Below are 22,903 nucleotides of genomic sequence, written 5' to 3'. Positions count from 1 at the left end.
CTCTGTGTTCCCAGAGTGCTTCATAATATGGCCACAAAAAAAAGCTGGCCCCACATGTGAGCACATCTGCTTCTTTCCTTGTGTGTGCACTCCCCTGGATTAGATGCTAAAGACCTAAGACCACCTCTTGTCTATTACTCCCTTATAGGAGCTTTGAAACAAAATAGAACTGAATTGAAACTGCCCTATTCTTGGTTGTTGGTTTTTTCCCCCCCTACCCTGCTCTTAGCCAAAAATGGGAGTGCTTTTAAAATGCAGGCTCCACACCAGGAGGAGCCTCATCTGTCTTCTTCACTGCTGTATCCCCAGACTGGAAGAGGTCTGGCACCTTATAAGCACCCAGTAAACGTTTGTTGAATGACGATGTGAATTCGAACCTCTACTTCAACAGCCAGAACTACTGCTGTACCTGTAACAGAAGTCGTGTTTCTGGAAGGTTTGGCAAGCCAAAGGGAAGATTTCCAGAAAGGCCCAGAGCGTCGTGCAGGTATCACAAAGGTAGAGAATGATGTCCTTTAATTCCTGTTGCCAAAAGAAAACACTGCGTTATTCTCTTCCACCCCCGTACACAGCTCTGTGGAGGGTCTGAGACAAAGTTGACAAAGCTGGGGGTCCCCAATAGGCAGATGCCTCATAGTGGGAACAGAACACTGGAGGCGCTGGGCAAAGCCTGGCTGGTCCATCTCGAGGACCACAATCTGGGCAACTCAACCTCCCCAAGCCTCAGGTCTTGCTACTGTAGCTCCAACAGGCGCACATCCCATGATCCCTAGGGTTACTTCTACCTCTATGATAACACGATTCTCTCTTCTAAGCTGAAGGAGAACCCACCCTTGACTCTGAAGACAACGCCTATGATCCTGCCCAGAAAGTACATCCCAGTGAGGACAAGAATACCAAGCCTACACTTTTCTTACAATTTGAAGAGGGTATACAGAACACAATGTGCTTTCTCATGCACTTTCCTGATTGTCATGACAACTCTAAAAAGTAGGCTGGGCAGCTGTTAGGGTCTCCATTTTATGGATAAGGAAACTGGGGTTCAGGGGCGGTCAAATGACTTGCTCCCACAGCTCTTGGCATGCTCTTTTCTGAAACACTTGTTTAATGCCTGTTTTCCTACAGGATCTCAAGCTCTAGGAGAACAGCTCACAGCTCCCTCGTTCCTGCTCTCTCTAGTACTTAGCACAAGGCCTGACATGTGTCCAAGCTCCTTAAATATTTACCTTCTGTCTGTCATCCCCATTAGACTCCAAGGTCCATGAGAGCGGGCGCCGTGTCTGCTTTTGCTAACTGCTTTACCCCCAAGGCCCAGCACAGGGCCTGGCACATGCTGGGGGCCCCTACAAATTTGCTGAATGAATGAATGGCTCAACGAATAACACATTAAGGAATGTGTCGAGCTGAACTAAGTGAAGACTAAATCTCTGTCCTCTGAATTCTAGTTCCCTGTTCTTTCTACTACACCATAAATGAAGCTCCCAGAGAAAAATGAAAACCTGCTGAAATGCTCTGAACCTGTGTGATGGGAATAGCTGCTTACGGAGTTGGGGAAAGGAGCCGTGAGCAGGGGAAGAAGCTGCTGGGTCCTCTATTAGCCAGGAAGAGACTGGGCTGAAGGGCAACCTCACCAGAAGAGGCATGTCGCTGGGAGTCAGTCGGCCCCTCTCCTCGAGCTTCTGGGGTGTGGCACTGGCCCCATCCCCTTGCAAACCACAGTGCTGGAGGATATTGCTGAAGACCTGTGAAACACAAGAGGCGATGCTCCCACATACTGTCAAACCAGTAGCTAGGACCCCTGCCCTGCAGCCAGGACGGGTGATCTGCAAACTGCCATGGAACCTTGAGAATAAATGCCAGTGTTCCAGGGATACCAACCGAGACAATGACCTTCTCAGAGAACAGTCAGAGTGGAAACTAAGTAAAATGGGGATGATGGGGGCATCCTTCTTACAGGATTGTGGTGAGGATTAAAAAAACAAAATGTATGTAAAGCCCCCAGAATCCTGCCGATATTTCCTGACTGGATGGGCTGGGCAAGTGTATGGTAATGAATATTTTAGACATTCAGCAACATATATGTTTTTGGATCCCCTGGAGATGGCGGTTTATGGGAACTATATTGAAATAAAAGACAAATCACGGGACTGGCCCCGTGGCATAGCAGTTAAGTGCACACGCTCCACTGCTGGCGGCCCAGGTTCGGATCCTGGGCATGCACTGACACACGGCTTGTCAGGCCATGCTGTGGCGGCGTCCCACATAGAGTGGAGGAAGATGGGCACGGATGTTAGCTCAGGGCCAGTCTTCCTCAGCAAAAAGAGGAGGATTGGCATGGATGTTAGCTCAGGGCTGATCTTCCTCAAAAAAAAAACAAAAGACAAATCACCAGTGAAGGGAAAACAGAGCTCACTGTAAAATCATGTATTTAACGGATGGCGCCATCTTTAAGTATACTAGCATGTAAAATTCTAGAAATTACTGTGAAGACTGGATATCTCTGGGTGGTGGGATTATGGAGGAATATTAATCTCCCTCTTTCTGTTTTTTTTATATTTTCCAAATTTTCTACTGTGAGCATTATTATTTTGTAAAATGATTTTATAAAATTTGAAAGCTCTTATTTGAGAAACACAGGTCTCTTAGAGGGTATCCCAATACGGCTGATGGCAGACAACACAAAATTCACGCCAAGCTCTTTTTGTATGAGCATTGGGCAGCCCTTAGATTTCAGTCCTGTTCAAGAAGAGAAAAGAATTCGAAGGGGTATGGTGAGGGGGTAGGACACAGAGACAGTGTGGAAATGGGGCTAGAGAGGGGTGGGGGAATAAACATCTCTCCGGAGGAACCCCATCAGGTTGGGGCAGGGGTCTGCCTCCCAAGCTCACCCTCCCCTGGGCAAGGCTGAGAGCTGGTACCTGAAGGATGGTGGGCATGGTTTCATCCAGGTCATTATAGTAATTTGGCTGCTGGAGAAAGATGTTTCCTGAAAAGAGAAGAGAAAGGTAGGAATTGGGAAAAGAGGGTGGGGGTGGAGAGGACACATTACAAATGGTTGCCAGCATGTTCTGTGACCTTTCTCCCCTTTCCTAAGCCTGTCTGCACCAGAGCAGTCCTGGCCCCAGGCCCTGCTGGCAGGGAGCTTTGGCTCAGCCCAGAAACTTCCCCAGGGTTGGGGAGGGACCTTGCTCAGTTAGATTTAACCTTTTAAACACCTTGGCCTAGCGAATTACATAAAAGACCTGCCCTAGTCAAACCAGCTCGCCCTGACATCCCCAGGGAGTGATCACACATGGGCACCGTGCCTTGTATGAGAGCATTAGCTTTGGAAGTAGGAGTTAGTCATCCAGGAAAATTAGGAGATATGATCTCTTTGCTCAAGAAACTTGAATACTACAATCCAGGATTCTTGCCAGGCCACACCTCCAATCATGTGAGGAGACTCTAGGGAGAAATTTCTCTGGAAATTCTCTTACCCTCTGCATTTGAATATGCTAGCCATACTAACCCAGCCTATTCCAAGGTGAGAGGCCTGAGAGAGACCTGGAGAAAGATTTGCCACACATTTGAGGTTGTTCCTATAAAATGAAGCTTCTCTCCAAGTGTTTACTATCCTCCAAGTGCTGCTGCCGTGAGCGCGTAGGTCAGAGCATATGGTAACCGGAACAGAAACCAAGTGTTCCGGTGGCTGCCCAAATGGCGAGGGATGGAGGGAGAATCACAGCTAGCTGGGGGACAGACGATGAGAAATGCCAACACCCTTAAGAAGATGCCAGGGTTCTTCATCCCACTATATTCCCAGCATCTAAGACTAGCTGGTTGTCAGGATGTTCTGAATTCTTGGTGTCCTCTGTCTTTGGGCCAGTCTGTCCTTGGTTTCCTTAATGAAAACCCTGCAGCCCTCGCCCCATCCTGGAGGATTTGAAAATGAATGAGATCAAAGGCCAGATGGGGCTGGGTGAGTAAGCAAGTCACTAGGTGGCTGGACTGTCCATAAACACTTTCTTGGATGACACTTCGTTCCTTGATTCTAGAAAGCTGAGCACCTCCCACCTCCAGGTGGGTCCTGATCCCTCAACCTGTAAAGGTACTCCCTGACCATCTGTGCCCACCGCCCACTCCTGACAGGCAGGCGGTGACAGAGCTGTCTCCCCACCAACCTCTGCTCTTTCTCTTAAAACTCTCCTATAGCTATCCTCAAGGTCAAGTCCGAACTCCTGACCATGGCACAAAGGGCCCTGTGAGATCTGGCCCCTGCTGGCATCTCGGGCCACCCTCTCCCTATTTCTGGCATTGCATTCCTCCCCTGCACCATTCTCAATCTCAGAGAACAAGCCCTGTTCCCTTCCTCTGTGACCTCCCAGAGCTAAGTCCACCATAAGGCAAGTGTTACCTCCTCCAGGCAGCGCCTCCTGTACCCCGGCATCAGAAGCAGGTCTCCCCTTATAAGTCCCAGGGCCACACCATGCTCCCCACCAGACGCCAACCACCTGGCGGGGGGAAGGCACTCTTATCATCCTTCCAATGCTTAAGTCTAAGTAACAGGGATGTTTTACAGGCATCGGAATAGATTACATTTCACAATCTACCCTTGGGATCTTCTGAGTCCCTTTCCTCTCCTTTATCTGATTCCAATGACAGTGAAGATCTGACTTTTGCTCTCTTTTTTTAAAGATTTTATTTATTTATTTTTTCCCCCCAAAGCCCCAGTAGATAGTTGTATGTCATAGCTGCACATCCTTCTAGTTGCTGTATGTGGGACACGGCCTCAGCATGTCCGGAGAAGCGGTGCATCGGTGCACGCCCGGGATCCAAACCCGGGCCGCCAGCAGGGGAGCGCGCGCACTTAACTGCTAAGCCATGGGGCCGGCCCTGACTTTTGCTCTCTTAAACAAATAATTAAAAGGTAAGGGACAGCAAAGGCATCCTTTGAAATGTCCCTTCTCAGACTAAAGCAGTTCAGAAGGCCAGAGTGAATGAAAGGTATTGCCAACAGATCCATGTAGTCCTCGATAGCGTCAAGGCCCAATGTACTCCTGCTTTGGTAAAGCAGCTCCCAGAGTCTAACCGAAAGGCCCTGCTTTCAAAATTTGCTGATTCACAATACCAGCCTTGAAGTTAAAAAAAAAAGTGTGGTGGGGGCAAGGTAAGGACTGGGCTTCTGCTCAAAGGACAATCGGCCAGTTTCCTTGCTCCCTCCTTCTCTCCCTTGTCAATCCTCTTATGGCTGATCTGCTTTGCTCAAGAGTTTCTTTGGTAGAGAAAGTGGAGGCTGCCCCTTGCTGTGCCTCCTGCTCAAGAGTTGGAAAGTCCCTTTCTCCACACCACCCCAACACACACAGACCCCCCAATATCCTCCCCAACACACCCTCCCCCAACACACACACACAATGAAGGAGCTCCTAACGCCTGGTCCTGCCCTCTTTTTCTGTTAACCATCCTCTAAGAGCCAAAGAAAGGGCTCTCCTTAATAAGCTAGTTGAGGGTTCTCAATCTGGGAATGAGAACATTCTAAAACACTTTAAAATCTATAAGGGGGTATGTTTTTCTGGAGACAAGCTTTCATCTGATCCTCAAAGGAGTCAGTGACCCAAAAGATTCAGAACCCCAGCAGCAGGCAGAGCTTTCTCACTCCACCTTCGCCCGTCTGGAAGTGTGTCTTCTCCCCCTGGATCCTCACAGCCATCTTACACCCAAGAGATCTAATGCTGACCTTGCCTCCACTCACAGCCCAATCCCTCCACCTCCTGAAGGCCCTTTTTCTACAACCGACACCAGTTTTCCTTAGAATCGTTAAGACTTCTCCCTCCAGCTGACTTCACTAAGCCCTGCTTTATTCTGCTTCCCGAATGTCCTTTTCTATCCTGGCAGCCCAACCAGGCTTTCATCTTCAAACCCACACTGAAACACTAGCTTCCTACATGGCCTCCTGCCTCCACCCTCCCCATCCGAGTGTTGCCAGATTAACCTTGTTACCAGATGGCTCCTTGCCCCGCTCCAAGCTCCTAGAGGCTCCCACAGCCTCATCACCATAAGAGCTCCTACTTACCAAGTGCCCGTAATGTGCCAGGCACTGTGCTGGGCACCAGTTCATATTCAACCCCACAACTATCCTATAAGGCAGGTATATCATTAGTCTCCCCATTCTTCAGAAGAGAAAACTGAGGCTCAGAGCGGCTAATTGACTTGGTCAAAGTGACATAGCCAGGAACAGAGCTGGGTGTGAATCGGGCAGTTCAACTGTAAAGCCTACCTTCTTAGCCACCAAGCCATACCGCTCCCCAAGTGCTGAAGCCTGGTATGGAGCCCTCCCCGATCTGGCCCCAGCTTCCCCTTCCTGTCTCTTGCTGCTGCCCTCCTGGAATGCTCTGTCTAACCAAACTGGCCTACTAATTGTTTCTCTAGCTAATCATGTCTGTTTTTGCTCACTCACCCCATCCTCTCAGTCTACAGTAAAATTACTAAGAATCTTTCCCTGGGACAATAAAAGAAATTAACCGATGATCAGGTAGTAATTAGATCTGAATGAGAAACCAGAGGTTGTTCCAATGAAAAGGCTGGATGTGAAATTTCATACACATTATGCTTGAATATGTTTTTAAAAAATACACAGAGGAAAGAAGGAAGTAATCACCAAATGATTGTCTCTGGGAGCAAGAATTTGGTTAACTGCTTTCCTGCATTTTTATACTTTATATTCTTCCAAAATTTTCTCAATTAACATATATTACCTTTATTATTAGGAAATTTAAAAAAAAGGAAAGAAGGAAGGAAATCATTTCAAGAGATAACCCAGCTTTGTAACTGGGCGGTTGGAAGACTGTGTCATATAATCTCAGGGTGAGAAGGCTGGTAGGGGTGTTCATGGTGAGCCCCACTCTGTGCAGGATGCCATGAGCTGCAATTCAAAGATGACTCCACTGGGGTGTTGTTCCCTCTGTAGCATCCCAACAAAGCTTCCGTCTCTGAATGAACCTTCCAGCACTGACAGGACCCTACTGCTGACACCTGTTCCTTTCACAACCCAAAAGAGTCCTCTCTGAACTCTGCCCCCATCTGTTCTCAGCAACAACACAAATCATGACATGTTTGAGGCAGCCCCATCATCCCTGAAGCAGGGAGTGGCAAAGAGCAAGAGCTTGAGACTCAGGCCTACGTCGACATAAGTCCCAGCTTCGCCACTTATTAGTAATGGCCTCTAGGCAAGCCCCTCACCTTTTAACCTCAGTTTCCTTATCTGTAAATGGGGATGATGACAGCATTTATGTCACAGGGCTGCTGTGAGGATCAACTGAGATAACATATGAGGAATGCTCAGCAGAGTGCCGGGTCCCCAGCAAGCACTCAAATAAAGGTTAGCTCTCATTGCTGTTCTTACTCTCGTCCCCGAAGCAAACTTCCCCACGCCTTCAACTGTTTGACACATGGCCTAATACTAAGACTCCAAGATCCTTGAAGAACCCTGTGTTACACACTTTTGCCTCCACTCCCCCATCACCACCTAGTCACTTCTTTCAGAGTTGACACACATATATCTGTTAAGTCATTTCCAAGCACCACCTGCCGCTGCCACTCTGAATCCCCCTGTGCTCATCTAGGCATCTGCCTTTGGAACCTCTAGCTCGGTACGTGGGGGCTGTCTCTGCGCATCCCTCAGGCCCCATGCTCTACGCACCTATCATCTTCTGCAGCAGTGGTGAGTTGCCTTTTCCAAAGAGAACGCAGAGATCCAGGATCTTTGGGATGTCAAACAGGAAGTTATTGTAGAGGATTTCTCCAAAGGCAGAGGGGGAAATGAAGTGATCCTAAGGAACAGTGCAGAGAGAAAGGATGACTTTCCAAAAGCACATGCACTGTAAAGTAAAAGCAAACTCACAAGAAACAACCTTCAGGTCCATCAACAAGGGATTGGCTAATAAATGAAGGTCTGTCCCCACTGTGGACATGTCTGAGCCTCATGCACTGACCCAGAGCAAAATCCATTCTTCATTTTAATGTAAAAACAAGCAAAAGCACACTATAAAATAGTCAGTTGGGGATTCATCCTAAAATATTTATTGGTAAATTACCATGATGTCTGGCATTGCTCTAAAATACTCCAAAAAAGAAAAAAAAAAAAGAGAAAACTCAGGAAGAGAGAGAAAACAAGATCAGCAAAATGTTGATAATTATTGAAGCTAAGTGATGGGTATATCGGATTCATTATACTTTTGTGTATATTTGAAAAATTCCATACTAAAAAAGTAAAAAACAAAAAAGCAAGATCCTGTATTTTAAATACACACACACAATTGAAAGGAAAAGAAATTCCCTGAAGGAACATTGCCTTAACAGTGGTTATTTTGGGGGGAGGGTATTTTGTGGGTGACTTTTACTATCTATAAAATATTTCTATAATGTTTGAATTGCTTAGAGACAGCATTATTATACTTAAAATCAGGAATAAGAAACAGTAAAGGTTTTAAAAAGCACATACAAGTTCCTTTAAAAAATCAGAATCACTGTTTTCACCCTCTGACGCACGAGAAAAGACAGTCATGCGTCAAATGGCAAAGGGGCCCTCGGCTCCCATTGATGAAAACACTGGGTGTAATGCAGACCGACCTGGTGAATTAGAGAATAAGGAGGTGACACAGATTTCTTCCCCAACGGTGGGAATAGAGGCAGAGGGAGACAAAGAGGAAACTCGATACTTCCAGAGCCTTCCTTCCCAGGGGCAGAGAGTCTGGCACAGAGGTATTGGGTGTCGGGTGGTGACCTGTCACGGGATCAGGGGCTTACTTTGGATTCCTTGTGAGTGGACATGCGGAGGAAGGTGAGAAAAACACTTCGATGGAGGCGCTTCTGCATGTCAACAACCTCAGGGGCCGGGGCCACCCACTCGTCAAACTTTCGGGGGACATAGCGCAGGTAGGAGTCCAGGCACTTCTGCAGGGTCTCATCAAAGATAACCTAAGCCAGGCGACACAGGAGAGCGAGAATTTGTCACTGAGGCCGAAGGGCTTGTGGGTGGACTGTGCAGGGGCTCACGGCCCATCAGCCCTGGCCTATGGCAAACACTCCAACCCCAAGGGACCAAGGAGGTATGAATGAACCGAGAGCTAAACACAAGTTTCTAAAAATGACACGTTGGAAGGCGTTGTGTAAACATCATTAAGACTGTGATACAATACAGAGCAATCCAAACCACAATTTGCTGTTAAGGATCCAGTGTAAGAAGTAGAGAAAAAAGCATCTCCTAGGGGAAGAAAAACAACAACAGCAACCAACCAACGGCATGTCATGTGCTTTGTCTTAGCGTTAATTTTGATAGAATGTTACCTGGCACCAGAATTTATCGTGAGGCAAGGCCAGGAGCCAGTCGAGGTCATTGGCTACGAAGGTGGCGCGTTCCAGGTACTCCTCCACTAGGGCGGGAATGTTGTCTTTAGGGGGCGGTTTGTATAACACAAAATACCGGTCTGCCTTCTGCTCGGGGTGCTACGGATCCAAAAACCACGTGTTAACGTGGCAGAGGTTAGTCAGCAAGGGCCCATTTGCCAACCCACAGCAATGACAACACTTGGTTCTTCCAACCGGTGACCCTCCAAGGAGCTTCTGAGCATAAAGAACCAAGTGTCTCTAACAAAGGGGGCTTGGTTGCATCTAGGGAACACCAGGTGGGCGTTAAAAACCATGTTTTTTGGAGAATATTTAATGACACGGGGAAAGGTTAAGGAAAGAAATAGCAGAATATAAACCTCTCTATTTAATATAACCAGTTTTTGGATTTTTAAAAAAAGTATATATATTTAATACATTCATATCCTGGTACAGGTTAAAAAAAAGTGGGGTGAAGACAACACCACAAAGCTAATAGTTGTTATCTCTGGTGGGGGGATTATGACTTGAACATATTTTCCAATTTTTAAAAAATGAGCATGTATTTACTTTTTAAATTATTTTTAAATTATACAAGTGAGAAATGAGCATCTTTTCTTCCAAAACCTTTCAATACTACAGAGAAGGTAGTACCCTACAGAGAAGGTAGTACCACACTCCCAAGTACCCGTGTCCTCCCAGAGGTAACCACTCACCATCTGGTGAGTGTCCTCGCAGACCTTTTCTAGGCATTTATGTTAAAATATACCCATACAAGGTATCTGTTTAGATCTGTTTTCATCTTTCTTACACAAATACTATCATACTGTACATATCATTGTGCTGTATCCTTTTCATAATCAGAATAAAACCGCAGTAATTTTTTTTTAAAGAAAAGTGCTAATCAAGTCATTGCAGGTCTCGGCTGAAATCACAAGTTCTCTCTTCCAACCCTTACCTTGCTATGAACAAACCTTACTTTGTTCACCATAAAGAAGAGACGATGAGCTCAGTTTTCTCCTCTGACTACATAAGGGCTGCTTTCTCCAGGGGAAATGGTAATAGGAGGAAGGCCGGGCAATGTCTCAGCTGTTATCAACCACAATCCACCCACTTCCAGGTCTGTCAGTCCAGGTGGAATAGGAAAATCATGACTGATGGGTCAGTCTCCTCGAGAACCACTTATGCCTCCCTCCTGCCTCACGCAAGTTTTCAAACTGTGGAGTCTTTGAGTCCCACAAGGAGTCCTCGGCGGCCACCTATCGGGTGAGTCTTCAGGATCCCTCCCATTTAAATCAGAATTTACACAGTGAGGTTCCAGGTACAAATCTTCTGAAAAAGCAATCCTGCTAACTGAAACAAGCTCAAAACTACTCTCCAGGAGCTAAATTCATCTTGATTTCCAAGCTCCCCACCCTCCTCTCTCTGTTGACACCTCACCTCTTAGGTCACTTCTTAAGCCAGGCTATTCACCGCTCCCCACTACCTCAACAGACACCACCTCTCCCCCCGAGATTCTACCTTCCTTGCAATCTTACAAACATGTACTGGCACTCCGCTGTGCCTGGTGTGGTGGGGCACATGAAGAAAGCTTCTGTGTGCTCACAGAGCCCATGCTCCACAGGGGAAGATGCACATCTCAGCCATTAAGTGAGCACAAAACAGAAAACGTCACAGCTCAAACCTGGGAGAGGGACCGTGGGAAGGCAAAAGGTGATTAACTGCACCTAGAAGACAAGGGATGGCTTCCCAGAGCAGGCAGCATCCAAGCTGGGCCTTGGAGAATGAGAAGGATTTCTGGATGGAAAAAACAGTATTTTTATGGAGGCATACAACTGTGCCATAAAACAAAAGGCACAGATTGCACTGGGCGGTAGGAGATGGATTTGGAGAGAGAATGCTGGAATGATGATAATAAAAGCCACCACTCAGTGAGGACCCGCCCTGTGCTGGCTGCCAAGAAGGCATGTTCCTATTTCTTTTTTATCTACAACTATTTAAAAGGGAGATAGTATTCTCCCCATTTTACAGAGAAGGAAACAAAGACTCAGTAAGGTTCAGGAACTTTACCAAGGTCACAGGGCTAAGGAGGCAACTGAGGCAAGATTTGAACCAAAGCTTACACTGCAGAACTACTAAATGACCTATGGTACCCATGTGCCATCCTGGTCTCACTGCTTGTCCTTCTCACCCCAGCTCTGACCTCACCTTCTCCAGGAAGTCTCCCCAACTCCCACCCCTGACTGGGTTAGGGGTTCACCTGGGCTCCCCCAGCACCTGCACTCTGTGATTCCCCAACCACAGCTCCTGTTGAACTGCATCAAAAGGGCTTTCAGATCAGTGGTTGCTGCGGATGGGGAGAGAATAAGAAATGGATTATAGAGAGGCACAAGGAAATTTTGGGGAATGGTAGAAATGTTTATTATCTTTATTATGGTTTCAGTTTTGTGGGTGTATACAGACGTCAAAACCAATCAAACTGTGTAATTTAAATATGTGCAGTTTATTGTCCTTCAATGATACGCCAATAAAGTTATATAAAAAGGGAGGGCTTGCCTTCTCTGTCTCCCCCACTAGCCTGCAGGTCTCTAGAGGCTGTCTGAGCCTTGCTCACCACAGCATTCCCAGTCTCTAGAACAGTGCCTGGCATCAAACAGACTGTCCATATACATTTGCTGGCTGGACAAAGGAATGAATGGAAGGAATTAAGGACCAGATCCTGCCAAGGTCTCTGAAAGACCTTGGATGCCAAGCTCAAGAGTGGGGACTTTATTCTGTAGGTAATGGGAGCCACGGAAGATTTCAGAGCAGGGAGGTGAATGCCCCAGCTGTACCTTCCACTCTTCAAGCCTAGCTTAGGTCCCACTTGCTCTGTGAAGCTTTCTGAACATTCTCTGCCCATCAAACTTCTGTTTATCTTGATAAGAAACCATTATGCACTGTTCTCCAAATGCTCCATTTATATGAGTCTTGTCTTCCTCAAGAGCTCATTTATCCATTCTGGTCCAAGATTTTATTTCTTTTAGATCTTCCATAGCACCAAGTATGTGCTGTGCACACAGTAGCTACTCAGTAAACATTAGCTCCACCTATCGCTCTGCTAAGGCAGTGTGGTGGCTGTCCCTTGGCTAGAGATCTTCTTGTCCCAAGCTGGGACTAAAGAGACAAATATACAGTGCATACAACTCTCAGGACAATCTTTCAGGAGCTTCCGGTGGCTGCAGGGTAATGCTCTTCAGCATGGCCAACAAGACTGCTCCTTGATCAGGAAGCTGTCTCCCTCAGCTCGTCCCTCTTCCCACCTTACCTCCCACTCAATGCTTCTGTCGCTGTCACTATTGTCATCACTATCATTACTGAGTACTTATTATCTTCTAGGCACAGTGCTAATTCACAGACGTCTCATTTAATCCTCATGACTACCCCACAAAGCTGTTCTTTTATTACTCTTTTTGGATCCTGAGGCTTAGAGAGGTTAAGTAACTTGCCCAAAGTCACTGGGCCAAGTTTGTGCGAGATTTAACACAAAGCTTGTGCTCCTTAACTCTGCGATACTGCTTCTACCCCAAGTGACTGGAGGTTGGTATAGGAGACAGGCTCACTCACGACTCCAGGCCAGCATACTCGGATCCTCCTGCCAGGTCCACCCTTCCATTGCTCTGCCTGGCTCGTGCTTATTCTCCCTTCAATATCCAGTTCAGGATCCCCCTCCTTCGGAAGTCTTCCCTGACTGGGAGCCCCCTCCTACCACCCCCAAGACCTCCCTGTCCCCATACACCCCTTCGGTCTAGATCAGTGGCCTGGTTCTGTGCTCACATAGTAGCCTGGACTACCTTCTATCACAACCCTGATCACATTGTAGAAAAGCTACTGGTCTGCTTTTCTCTCAAAACATGGGCACCTCAAGGGCAGGAACCATGTCTTTTCTCTTTGTAGTTCCCGCACCTGGCACAAGGTCTGGCTGAGGTCCTTGACTCATTTACCAAATGTTTCCTGAGAGCCCACTATGTGTCTGGCACTGGGAAACCAGAGTGAAGGGATAGGACCAGGTCGCTGCTCTCACAGAGGCCACCATCTAGCAACCCAGGTGTTCAGTACAAGGGGAAGGACAGAGGTGGAAAATCAGACTTGATCTCTCAAGGAGCCAGTCTCCACCGGTGCTGTCCAACAGAACTTTCTGCAATAATGGAACTGCTCTGGCAGTTACACCTGCGCTGGCCAATACGCAAGGCACTCACCACATGGGGCTGTTTTAAATTAACTTAAACTAAATTAAAAATCCAGTTAGTTCCAGTCAAATTATCGACATTTCAAATACTCAACCTCTACATGTGGCAAATGACTACCATACTGGACAGAACAGTTTTAGATTTCCTGATAAATATTCTCCTTACATAAAAATGTTATGTAATGAGAGGCTTTATAGCAGAAAGGTTAAGGGTATAGGCTCTAGGGTCAGCCTAGCTGGGTTCCCTTCCTGCCTCCAATAATTTCCTAGTTTTGTGACCTTGAATTCTTGGTTTCCTCATCTATAAAATGGGGATAATTAAAATACCACCTCATAGGACTGTGGTGTGGTTTAAATGAGATAATCCAGGTGGGGTTTAGAAAGGTTTGGCCCACAGCGAGTGCTCTATAAATGTTAAGTGCTATTATTAGAGAGCAGTTAGGAAGCAACAGGAAGCCATCCAGAAAGCAGGAAATAAAACACCAAGCTCTTGTTTCCCACGACTTTACTCAAGCCCCCAGAAAATACTTCCTCCCACCTTGTTCGAGTAAGCTCATATTCTTGGGAAAACCGCAAGTGGGTATGGGGACTCCAGTCCCCACGTCTGTCTCCTTCTTCAGCAGCCTGGCACCTCTCCACGGCTCTAATCTCTCTCCACAGCTGGTAATCGGCATGCTCACAGCCTCCTTATTTTTCAGTCTCACAAGCCCTGCTGAGTTTGTATGTGGCACTTCTTAGCCCACTGAGATAAAAGATGGCCCGACCTCTGAAGTCAGTGTTCCCTCCAAAGTGTGGATAGCAGCTGAGATAGCTCTGAAAAAGGCCTACCTGAAACCTGAACACCTCCTGCAGGGTCAAATCCCCAAGCCCAGCTTTGGCCTGGATCCATTTCTAGGCCAGCTTAGGCTGAGTCAGAGCTGCCATCAGACTCTGATTCAAAATGAAATGCTTTGAGGGAAGGTGAGGGGTGGTGACATGGAAAATACCACTCAAATTCAAGCTGCTGCTTGGAAAGGAAACTTCTACACTGGGCCTGGAAGGACCTAGTAGTGTCCCAGCTACAGAATTACTGACCATGGCCCTTAGGTTATTCTTGGAACAGATAAAGAAGGAATTTACTTTTTGCTTCTGAAATTGCAAGAATGATAATATCAGGCTGAACGGCCTCAAGGCACCGGCTCACCAGCGCTGGTGAAGTCCTCAGCTTTCCTGTCTTCAGGTCCTTATGGGTGATCTGGAGTTGGTCCAGGGGCAGAGCTGGCATTGTGCTGCGTGACTCTCCTGAAAGGAATACAGGTGGGAAGAAGAGAGCAGATACATAGGCTCCTGGGGGCAGGAGCCTGCTCTGGGGCTGATCCCAAAGCCAGGAGACAAGCTTCAGCCTCCGGCCTCAGGGGGCTCCTGATGTGGGCCTCAAATCTAGACTGAAGTGACTTTTCTGCCTAAGGCAGGCGTTCTCAACTGAGGAGGAAAACACTCCCCAGGTGATTCCTGATATATCCCTATCCCCTTTGAGAATTACTGGCTAAAAGTATCTAGATTATTTTTATTATGGCTCCAGCTCCACGCCCTCCTTAGCCTGTGAGCTCTGTGAAGCCAGTGCCCAGGCTCTCCTTCTCTTGTTCTTTTTCCCATGACCAGCACAGGCCTGGTACAGAGGCGGCCTCATCAATGTTTGATGAACGAGTAAACATGAGAATACTCTTCTTATAACCCTAACCAGATTTTAAATCTTTTGAGCGTTGGAGCCATGGGCCTTTCCTCACTTGTAAAGGGTGTTCAGATTTTACAGCTTCTCTAGGCTTCAGGGAACAGGGACATGGATGAACAGAAGGACCAGGGAAGATAACAGAATTCATAGAAAACTGCCATTGCAAGCTCCTTTCTACAGAGGCCCCAACCGGCCTCAGAGTCAGTGAATGGCACACCCCACATCTCCTGTCTTCTCGTCTGATGTTCTTTTCACAATACCACTTGGCCTGACCCTCAGGAGGGACATGCAGATTGGCTGATTCATGGAGCAGAAGTGAATTAGGCCCTTTAAAAAACATGTCATGAAAGGCCAGCACAGTCTTAATGAAAATATGGAGACATATCAAGTCTGATATGAGAAAATCATCACTTCTTGAACCCTCACAGATGAGTTGAGGGGCATGGTCACCCATGAGTTACATGGGTTATATATGTATATATGAGTGTCTGTATCTCAGCTATCAGGCCCGGCCTTGGTATTATGAAGACTGATAAGGCAGGGTCTCTGCCCTGGGGGAGTTTATGGTCCAATAATAATAATGACAATGGCAGCAGGAGCAACATGCTTATCAGGCACTGGCGCTCTTCTAAGTGATTTCATAGCATGAACTCACTTTACACGTTAACTCACTTTACATGTATTAATGCTCATAACAACTCTAAGGCTGGTTCTATTATGACTTCATTTTACCAATGAGAAAATAGAGGCTCAGAGAAGATAAGAAACTTGCCCAGTGTCTCACAGTTAGTAGTTGGTGAGGGGGCTGGTTCTTATCCATTTGCTGCACTGAGTCTAGTGCAGTTGAGCTTGTGCAGCATGTGGCTGCCAGGAAAGCATTTCTAGAGGAGAGCCTTAAGGATCAGGAGAGCCCGAGTTGAGTCTTGATAGTGGAGAATGGCCAGGAAAGAGGCATGCTCCAGACAGAGGAAAGAGCAGGAGCAAAGGGAAGGAGGTGGGAAGCAACTTGGTACACAAGGAACCACGGTTCATGAGCTGTTTTAAAGACTGTGAAGATATCCATCTGAGAGGGATGTAAAGAGAGAGGACCTGTTTGTCTAGTTCTCAAGGCCTGTTCCAGCTCTAGGATCTCAGTGGATCAGACACATGGTCCCTACACACGAGGTGGCCTGAAAAAAATCACAAGGCAAAGTAACAAAAGGGGCTTGGGATGAGTTTTTTGCCTTTCAGCTTTGCAAAACGTGGTTAATATCCTCTGTTGCATGTACATTATTTCTAATCAACTTATTATCTTACTAGCCTCTTACAACAACCCAGTTAAGGATGACAAGGATTATTATGCTCAGATATCCAAAGAGGAGCCGTGATTTGCTCAAGGCAAATACATTAGTAGCCAAGTTGAAACTGAAGCCCAGCTCTTCTGCCTTGGCACCTGGGTCTCTTACACTGAACATGCTAAAAATACTTCTTTCCTAACCCCCCAGAGATGCTGGGAGGGCAGCTAGAAACATCAGTGGTCTGCTCACCAGTGCCGAAGTCTAAATGACTCATAGGCCCAGTTCTTTCTATGCTCACCTTCCAAAGATGGTAGTGGGAGTGGCCAGTGTGGGGACCTAGGGCGGGGAAAGAGCCATAAGGAGAAGGCAGCTCTCCACGCTTTAAATTCTAGGCCACAGAGTCCAGGCCTAGACAGGTAGAGACAGCACTTGCTTTCAGAAGAAAGCCACTCCTACAAGCCAGTGGCTGGAAGGGCAGCTTAGACTCAAGCTGGTGTGGTGGTTGAAAGAGAACCTTATAGTTCTGCAGCCTGGGTTCAAATCTTGGCTCCACCTTTTCCTACCCATGTTGAGACCTTGAGACAGTTCCTTAACCTCTCTAAGCCTTGATTTCCTCATCTATAAAATGGGGATGATGATAGTACATAATCTCTCGGGGTTGATGTGAGAAGTAATCAATGCTAAGTGTTCAACACATTACTTGGCACATAATAAGCACTCAATAAAGTTTATTTGTTATTATTCAAGTCCCAATCACAGACAGAGCACTTTGGGTTTCCTCATTTACTTGGTAAACACAGACTGAATACATTCTGGGCCCTGGGCTTGTAAATGACTATCATTTGGTGTGGTTAGAGCTATAACAGGAGATTTCCAAAACAAGCACAGCAGAGAAAGGGAGGATGTCACAGAGAAGGTGACCTATAACCTGGTTGTTGAAGGACAGAAGGAAAAGATGGGAAAGAAGGGCACTCCAAGCAAAGAGCAAGCATGAGCTAAGGCTCAGAGCCTGTGACTTTGAAGGAAGAGGGAGACATCTGGTAATGTTGAAAGTCAGGAAGGAGATGAAAGAAGTGAGGAGACAAGAGGATGGACAGGAAAGATGGGGCCAGTTCTTCAATGCTATGCTAAAGATTTTGGCCTTTCATCTGAAAGCTGTGAGGAAGCATTTAAGGAGAGGAGAGACATGATCAGAAAGAGAAGACAATGACCTCAGGGCAGGAGAGACCTTCTATGAACCACTGAAGAGCAAAGACTGTGTTAATCATCTCATTCATCCACTCAAAGATTTTTGAGCACCTACTATGTGTCAGGCACTGAAGCCCAGAGAATACTAAGGTGGGCAAATAACAGACCTGGTCCTGCCCTTCATAGAGCTTACAGTCTTTATGGGAAAGACAGATACGGATCAAATAGCCATACAAACAAGTAAAACTCAATACCATAATGTATGCTATGTAGGTAAGGCCCAAGGGCTATGACAGCATTTACCAGAGAGAACTGAGTTGAAGGAAGGAAGATGTCAAGGAAGTTTTCAGTTTTCTTCTAAATTGTGGGTAGAAATTAACTGGGCAAAGACTAGACTCTAAGTTGCAAAAAGATAAGGACAATGATTATGACGATGCCTGCACCCACCACTGCAGCCCCAGTGCCAAGTAGGGCAGCAGAAGCCAAAAGTTAGGAAAGGGCTTCCTTCAGAAGAGGAGTTCCGTGCAAGTACCAACTACCATAAGGCCTGAGAGCATCCCTAGGGCTACTGCTGCCTCAGTTTCCCTGACTGTCATCACCCTTCTGGTCTCAACTCAGTATTACTCTCCTCAGAGACCTTCCCAGACCGCCCCATCTACAGTATTCACTTCCCGGTTACTATCATATCTTTAATTATCTTGTGCACTTATTTGTCGTTGACTGTCTGTCTCCTCCCACTAGACTGTACGCTCCATGAGCGCAGGAGCCTTGCCTGTCTTGCTCTGTTTGTATCCCCAGTGCCTAGGGCGCTGCCTGGTACGTAGGAGACGCTGAACATATATTTATGGAAGGAATGAATGAACTCTGAGAAAACTGAAGCCAGGGGTGGGGGTACGGGGTCCGTGACTCGTGGCTGGGGCTGAGCCTCGGACCCCGAAACTCCCGGCTCCCGCGGCCTGGCCTCGGGGGCGACTCACGGTCCCTCGGGCAGCGTAAGGCTCGGCCCTGCAGTTGAGGCGGGGAGCCCGAGGTCCCCTGAAGCACGGCCGCGGCTCCTCCCAGGCCCGGTGCCCTGCATCCGGCAGGGCCCAGCCACACACTCACCTCGGCGGCTCCACTACCGGCGCTAAGCCGCCACCGCTGCAGTCCACGGTGACAGCTCCCAGAGCGCCGGCACTTCCGGGGTCAAACGGCGATTCCGCAGGCGCAGACAGGAAGCCTCGGCCCGGCCCCGCCCCCAGCGCCAACTGCCGCCGGGAAGCAGGGCCCAGGGCCACGCCCCCACCCTTAAGACTCCGCCCCCACAAGAAACGGGCCTGGCTGTAACCACGCCCCCTGTCCCTCTCTATCTCTTTCCTGCTTTAGGCGAGAAGATGCACGGTGGGCCGAGGGCGGGTAGTGGTTCCACCTCTTGGAAAATCCAAGTATAATACCTGGCTTCTCAGAATCCCAGGCTTCCATCTGCTTCCTTTCTCTGTCATCGTTTTACAAATTTAATCCAGACAAGTAGTTCTAACAAGTCAAAAGTGTAAACATAATGCTGAGTGAAAGAAAGCAGAGGAAGTAGTACAGACTGCAATTTTGTTTATAGGAAGTTCTGGAACAGGCAAAACTAATGACTGATGGTGGGGTTAGGATGGTGGTTACCTCTGGGACTGGTGAATGGGAGGGGCCACAGTGAGGATGGGTACATTCCCAGTCTTCATCTTGGAGTAGCTACATACACGTGTTCACTTTAGAAAAGTCATCAAATTGTGCACCTATGAGTTGTGCATTTTTCTGTATGTATGCAATATAAAAAAGTTTTTTAAAAAATGAAGAAGGCTGGGCCGGCCCCATGGCTTAGCAGTTAAGTGCGGGCGCTCTGCTGCTGGTGGCCCAGGTTGGGATACTGGGCGCGCACCGCTTGTCTGGCCATGTTGAGGCCGCGTCCCACATACAGCAACTAGAAGGATGTGCAACTATGACATACAACTATCTACTGGGGCTTCGGGGAAAAAACACAGGAGGAGGATTGGCAATAGATGTTAGCTCAGAGCTGGTCTTCCTCAGCAAAAAGAGGAGGATTAGCACGGATGTTAGCTCAGGGCTGATCTTCTTCACACACACACACACACACACACACACACACAAAATGAAGAAGGCTATGTATAGCTATCTTAAGAGCAGACTTTAATTTTTCCACAGAATGTCTCAGGTGGTGTAGGATTAGTGTTCCCAAGCCTGGCTATGCAGCAGAATCATCATAGAAAGCTAGTTAAAAATACATGTCCCTGGCTTCATCAGTGCCTAGCACACAGTGAGGATTAAAAAACCACAACCATCATTATCATGAAGGTGTTATGGAAGCCCCTATTGGAGCACACAATCCAGCCCTGGGAGTCATGAAATATTATCCAGCACCCTCCTAGTGCCAGGCCCTGCTGTCTGCATTAGGGCTACAAGGAATAACAAGCACAGTGCCTGTCCTCAAGTAGCTTACAAGGTAGGAGGAAGCAAGAAAACCAACAGCTATGAGGGAATGTGATCAATGCAGGATGCTAAGGAAGTGGGGAAGATGGGCTCTGAACCAGAAATGGGTTGAGAGGGACTGGGTACTGTATTAGTTATATATTGCTGCCTAACAAATTACCACAGACTTTGCAGCTTGTAACACCACACATTTATTATATCACATTTTCTGTGAATCAGGGATCTGGGCATGGCTTACCTGGCTTCTCTGCATCAGGGTCTCCCACAAGGCTGCAAGCAAGGTGTCAGCCAGGGCTGGAGTCTCATCTGAAGTCTCAACTGAAGAAGGATCTGCTTCCAAACTCATGTGGCTGTTAGCCAAATTCAGCAGGATTGAATTGGCTTTTGGACTGAGGGCCTCAGTTCCAAGCTGGATTTTGGCCAGAGGCTGCTCTCAGTTCCCTGTTGCATGGGCTTCTCCAATGTGGCAGCCTGCTTCATCAAAGCATGCAAGATAAGAAGGTGATAGCGAGAGTCGTCTAATAAGACAGAAGTCACAATCTCATGTATCCTAATCATGAAAGTGGCATTATCTCATCTTTGCCATATTCTTTTTGTTAGAAGCAAGTTACAGGTCCTGCCCACACTCGTGGAGAGGGGAGATTACACAAGGGCATGAATCTCAGGAGGTGGGAATCATTGGGGGACATCTGAGTGTCTGCTTGCTGCAGATACTTAGAGGACACACATGAACCCAAGGTCTGCAATAGAGGAAATAGGGGTGCAGAGGAATAAAGCCCAATCATTATAGTAATGACTACATTTCTCAGGCCTTTACTCCATTCTAGGTACTGGACTAACTGTTTTAAATATATTATCTCCTTGACTCTTTATAAGAATTGTAAGAGGTAGAAGCTATTATTATCCCATTTTATAGAGAGGTTTAGAGACTAGACCAGGGTCACAGAGCTTGTATGTAGATGGAGTGGGAATTTGAACCCAGCTCTGTCTGGCTCTAGAGCTTGCCCTGATAACCTACATACCAAGGGCCTGCCCAAGCTCCATGAAGCAAGTTTGGGAGTCTCAAGTCCAGGAAGAATGCTCTGGCCAAATGCTGCAAGCTGTCTCCAAATGGTGGGTGCTTCCCTTTATTGCTGTCATTTTTCAAGGACATCTGATCATCCACTGATATGGAAGGGACAGAAAAAATGCCAGAAACTCCATCTTTTTTAACTCTGGCATCACACACGTTGGGCACATAGGAAATATAATCTGTGTCTTGGTGATTGGTTGGAAGAAAATCATGTGTAGCAGCCTTTGGTACAGAGAAAATTAAAATAGGGTTTCTGGGGCCAGCCCTGGCGGCCTAGTGGTTAAGTTCGGCACACTCCACTTTGGCAGCATGGGTTTGATTCCTGGGCATGGACCTATACCACTTGTCTGTTAGTGGCCATGCTGTGGCAGCGGCTCACATACAAAAAGAGGAAGATTGGCAGCGGATGTTAGCTCAGAGCAAATCTTCCTCAGCAAAAAAATAATACATAAAATAAAATAAAATAAGATTTCTGGCAAAATGTATGACTTGGTTTCACCTTTCCCCATTGACATTAATATCACTGAGGTTTTGGAGCTAAATAATATGACTGTAAAAAGACAAAAACATCCAATAAGACACCTAACTTCTGGGGCCGGACCTGTGGGTTAAGTGCGCGCAGTCTGCTGCTGGCGGCCCGGGTTCAGATCCCAGGCGCGCACTGACTCACTCCTTGTCAGGCCATGCTGTGGTGGCGTCCCACATAAAGTGGAGGAAGATGGGCACAGATGTTAGCCCAGGGCCAGCCTTCCTCAGCGAAAAGAGGAGGATTGGCATGGATGTTAGCTCAGGGCTGATCTTCCTCACAAAAAAAAAAAAAGACACCTAACTTCTCCAAACATGTCTCAGTTCCCTCATCCATTAAAAGAGGTCATTAATACCTACTTCATCATCATTAGGAGGCTTAATGAGATAATATAGAAAAAGCCACGCTCATAGTAGCTGCTCAAGAAATTTTGGTGGAGGGAGAGAAGGAAGGAAGGAAGGAAGGAAGGAAAAAGGTAAAGAGGGAAGGAGGGAGGGAAGAAGGGAAGAACTCCCTCTCAGTTAAAGTGTTAACCCTTATAGTTCTTTCATCTTTGTTTTCTTTCCTTTGCCTGAAGAGATTAATGAGGAATGTGAGCTTCCAAAGGAGTCATCCTTGTCTGAGCTAACATATGTCCAACTAGAATAAATGAAAAAGCCACTTTTACAGGCGAAGTCTTAAACCATACATTAGTCATACACAAGTATGGAGGAATTTGGGGGCCTCTATTCTCCAGATTAGAAGAAAAACAACAACAACTAGCTTACTTTAAGAGCAAATATTTGAGTTGGCAAAGGAGGCAGGTGCCTGTGGTGCTTATAACCAGTCAAGTCTAGGGATAACTAGGGACAAAATCTCTCAGTATTTGGAGCTAGAAAGTCAGCATGGAAATATCTGGCCCAGATGCTCTGAGTCACCTAAAATGAATCAGTATTACCCTTGTGCTTCAATCCTCCAGCAAGTGTGTGTTTATGAAGCACCCATTGTTGGAGTTAGCTGTTGTGTGGCCCGCCCAGGGTTCATTTTCTCTGTTTTCCCACTAACAGTAACTTGATTACTCCTCAGAGCA

General features: G+C 47.0%; 1 protein-coding gene across 2 annotated transcripts in view; it reads right to left on the bottom strand.

Annotated features, from left to right (window-relative positions):
- Positions 1-18,948, bottom strand: part of ASCC2 (activating signal cointegrator 1 complex subunit 2) — a 41,103-nt gene extending 22,155 nt beyond the window's left edge. Inside the window, exons 1-8 of one of the 2 annotated variants that reach the window (XM_014787003.2) lie at positions 18,869-18,948; positions 14,772-14,869; positions 9,322-9,480; positions 8,782-8,952; positions 7,676-7,805; positions 2,919-2,986; positions 1,632-1,742; positions 410-522 (exon numbers count right to left, since the gene is read on the bottom strand). In XM_014787003.2, coding sequence (XP_014642489.1) covers positions 410-522; positions 1,632-1,742; positions 2,919-2,986; positions 7,676-7,805; positions 8,782-8,952; positions 9,322-9,480; positions 14,772-14,852 — 833 coding nt within the window. In that variant the 5' untranslated portion in view covers positions 14,853-14,869; positions 18,869-18,948. The remainder of the gene's footprint in view (positions 1-409; positions 523-1,631; positions 1,743-2,918; positions 2,987-7,675; positions 7,806-8,781; positions 8,953-9,321; positions 9,481-14,771; positions 14,870-18,868) is intronic. The other variant, XM_014787004.2, reaches the window with a different exon arrangement.
- Between the last annotated feature and the right edge of the window lie 3,955 nt (positions 18,949-22,903).

This window comes from Ceratotherium simum, chromosome 35 (assembly GCF_057802395.1).
Source record: "Ceratotherium simum simum isolate JZ-2026a chromosome 35, ASM5780239v1, whole genome shotgun sequence".
NCBI classification, from domain to species: Eukaryota; Metazoa; Chordata; class Mammalia; order Perissodactyla; family Rhinocerotidae; genus Ceratotherium; species Ceratotherium simum.
The sequence above is the reverse complement of the archived record's forward strand: the minus strand, read 5'-3'. Positions and strand labels throughout refer to the sequence as shown.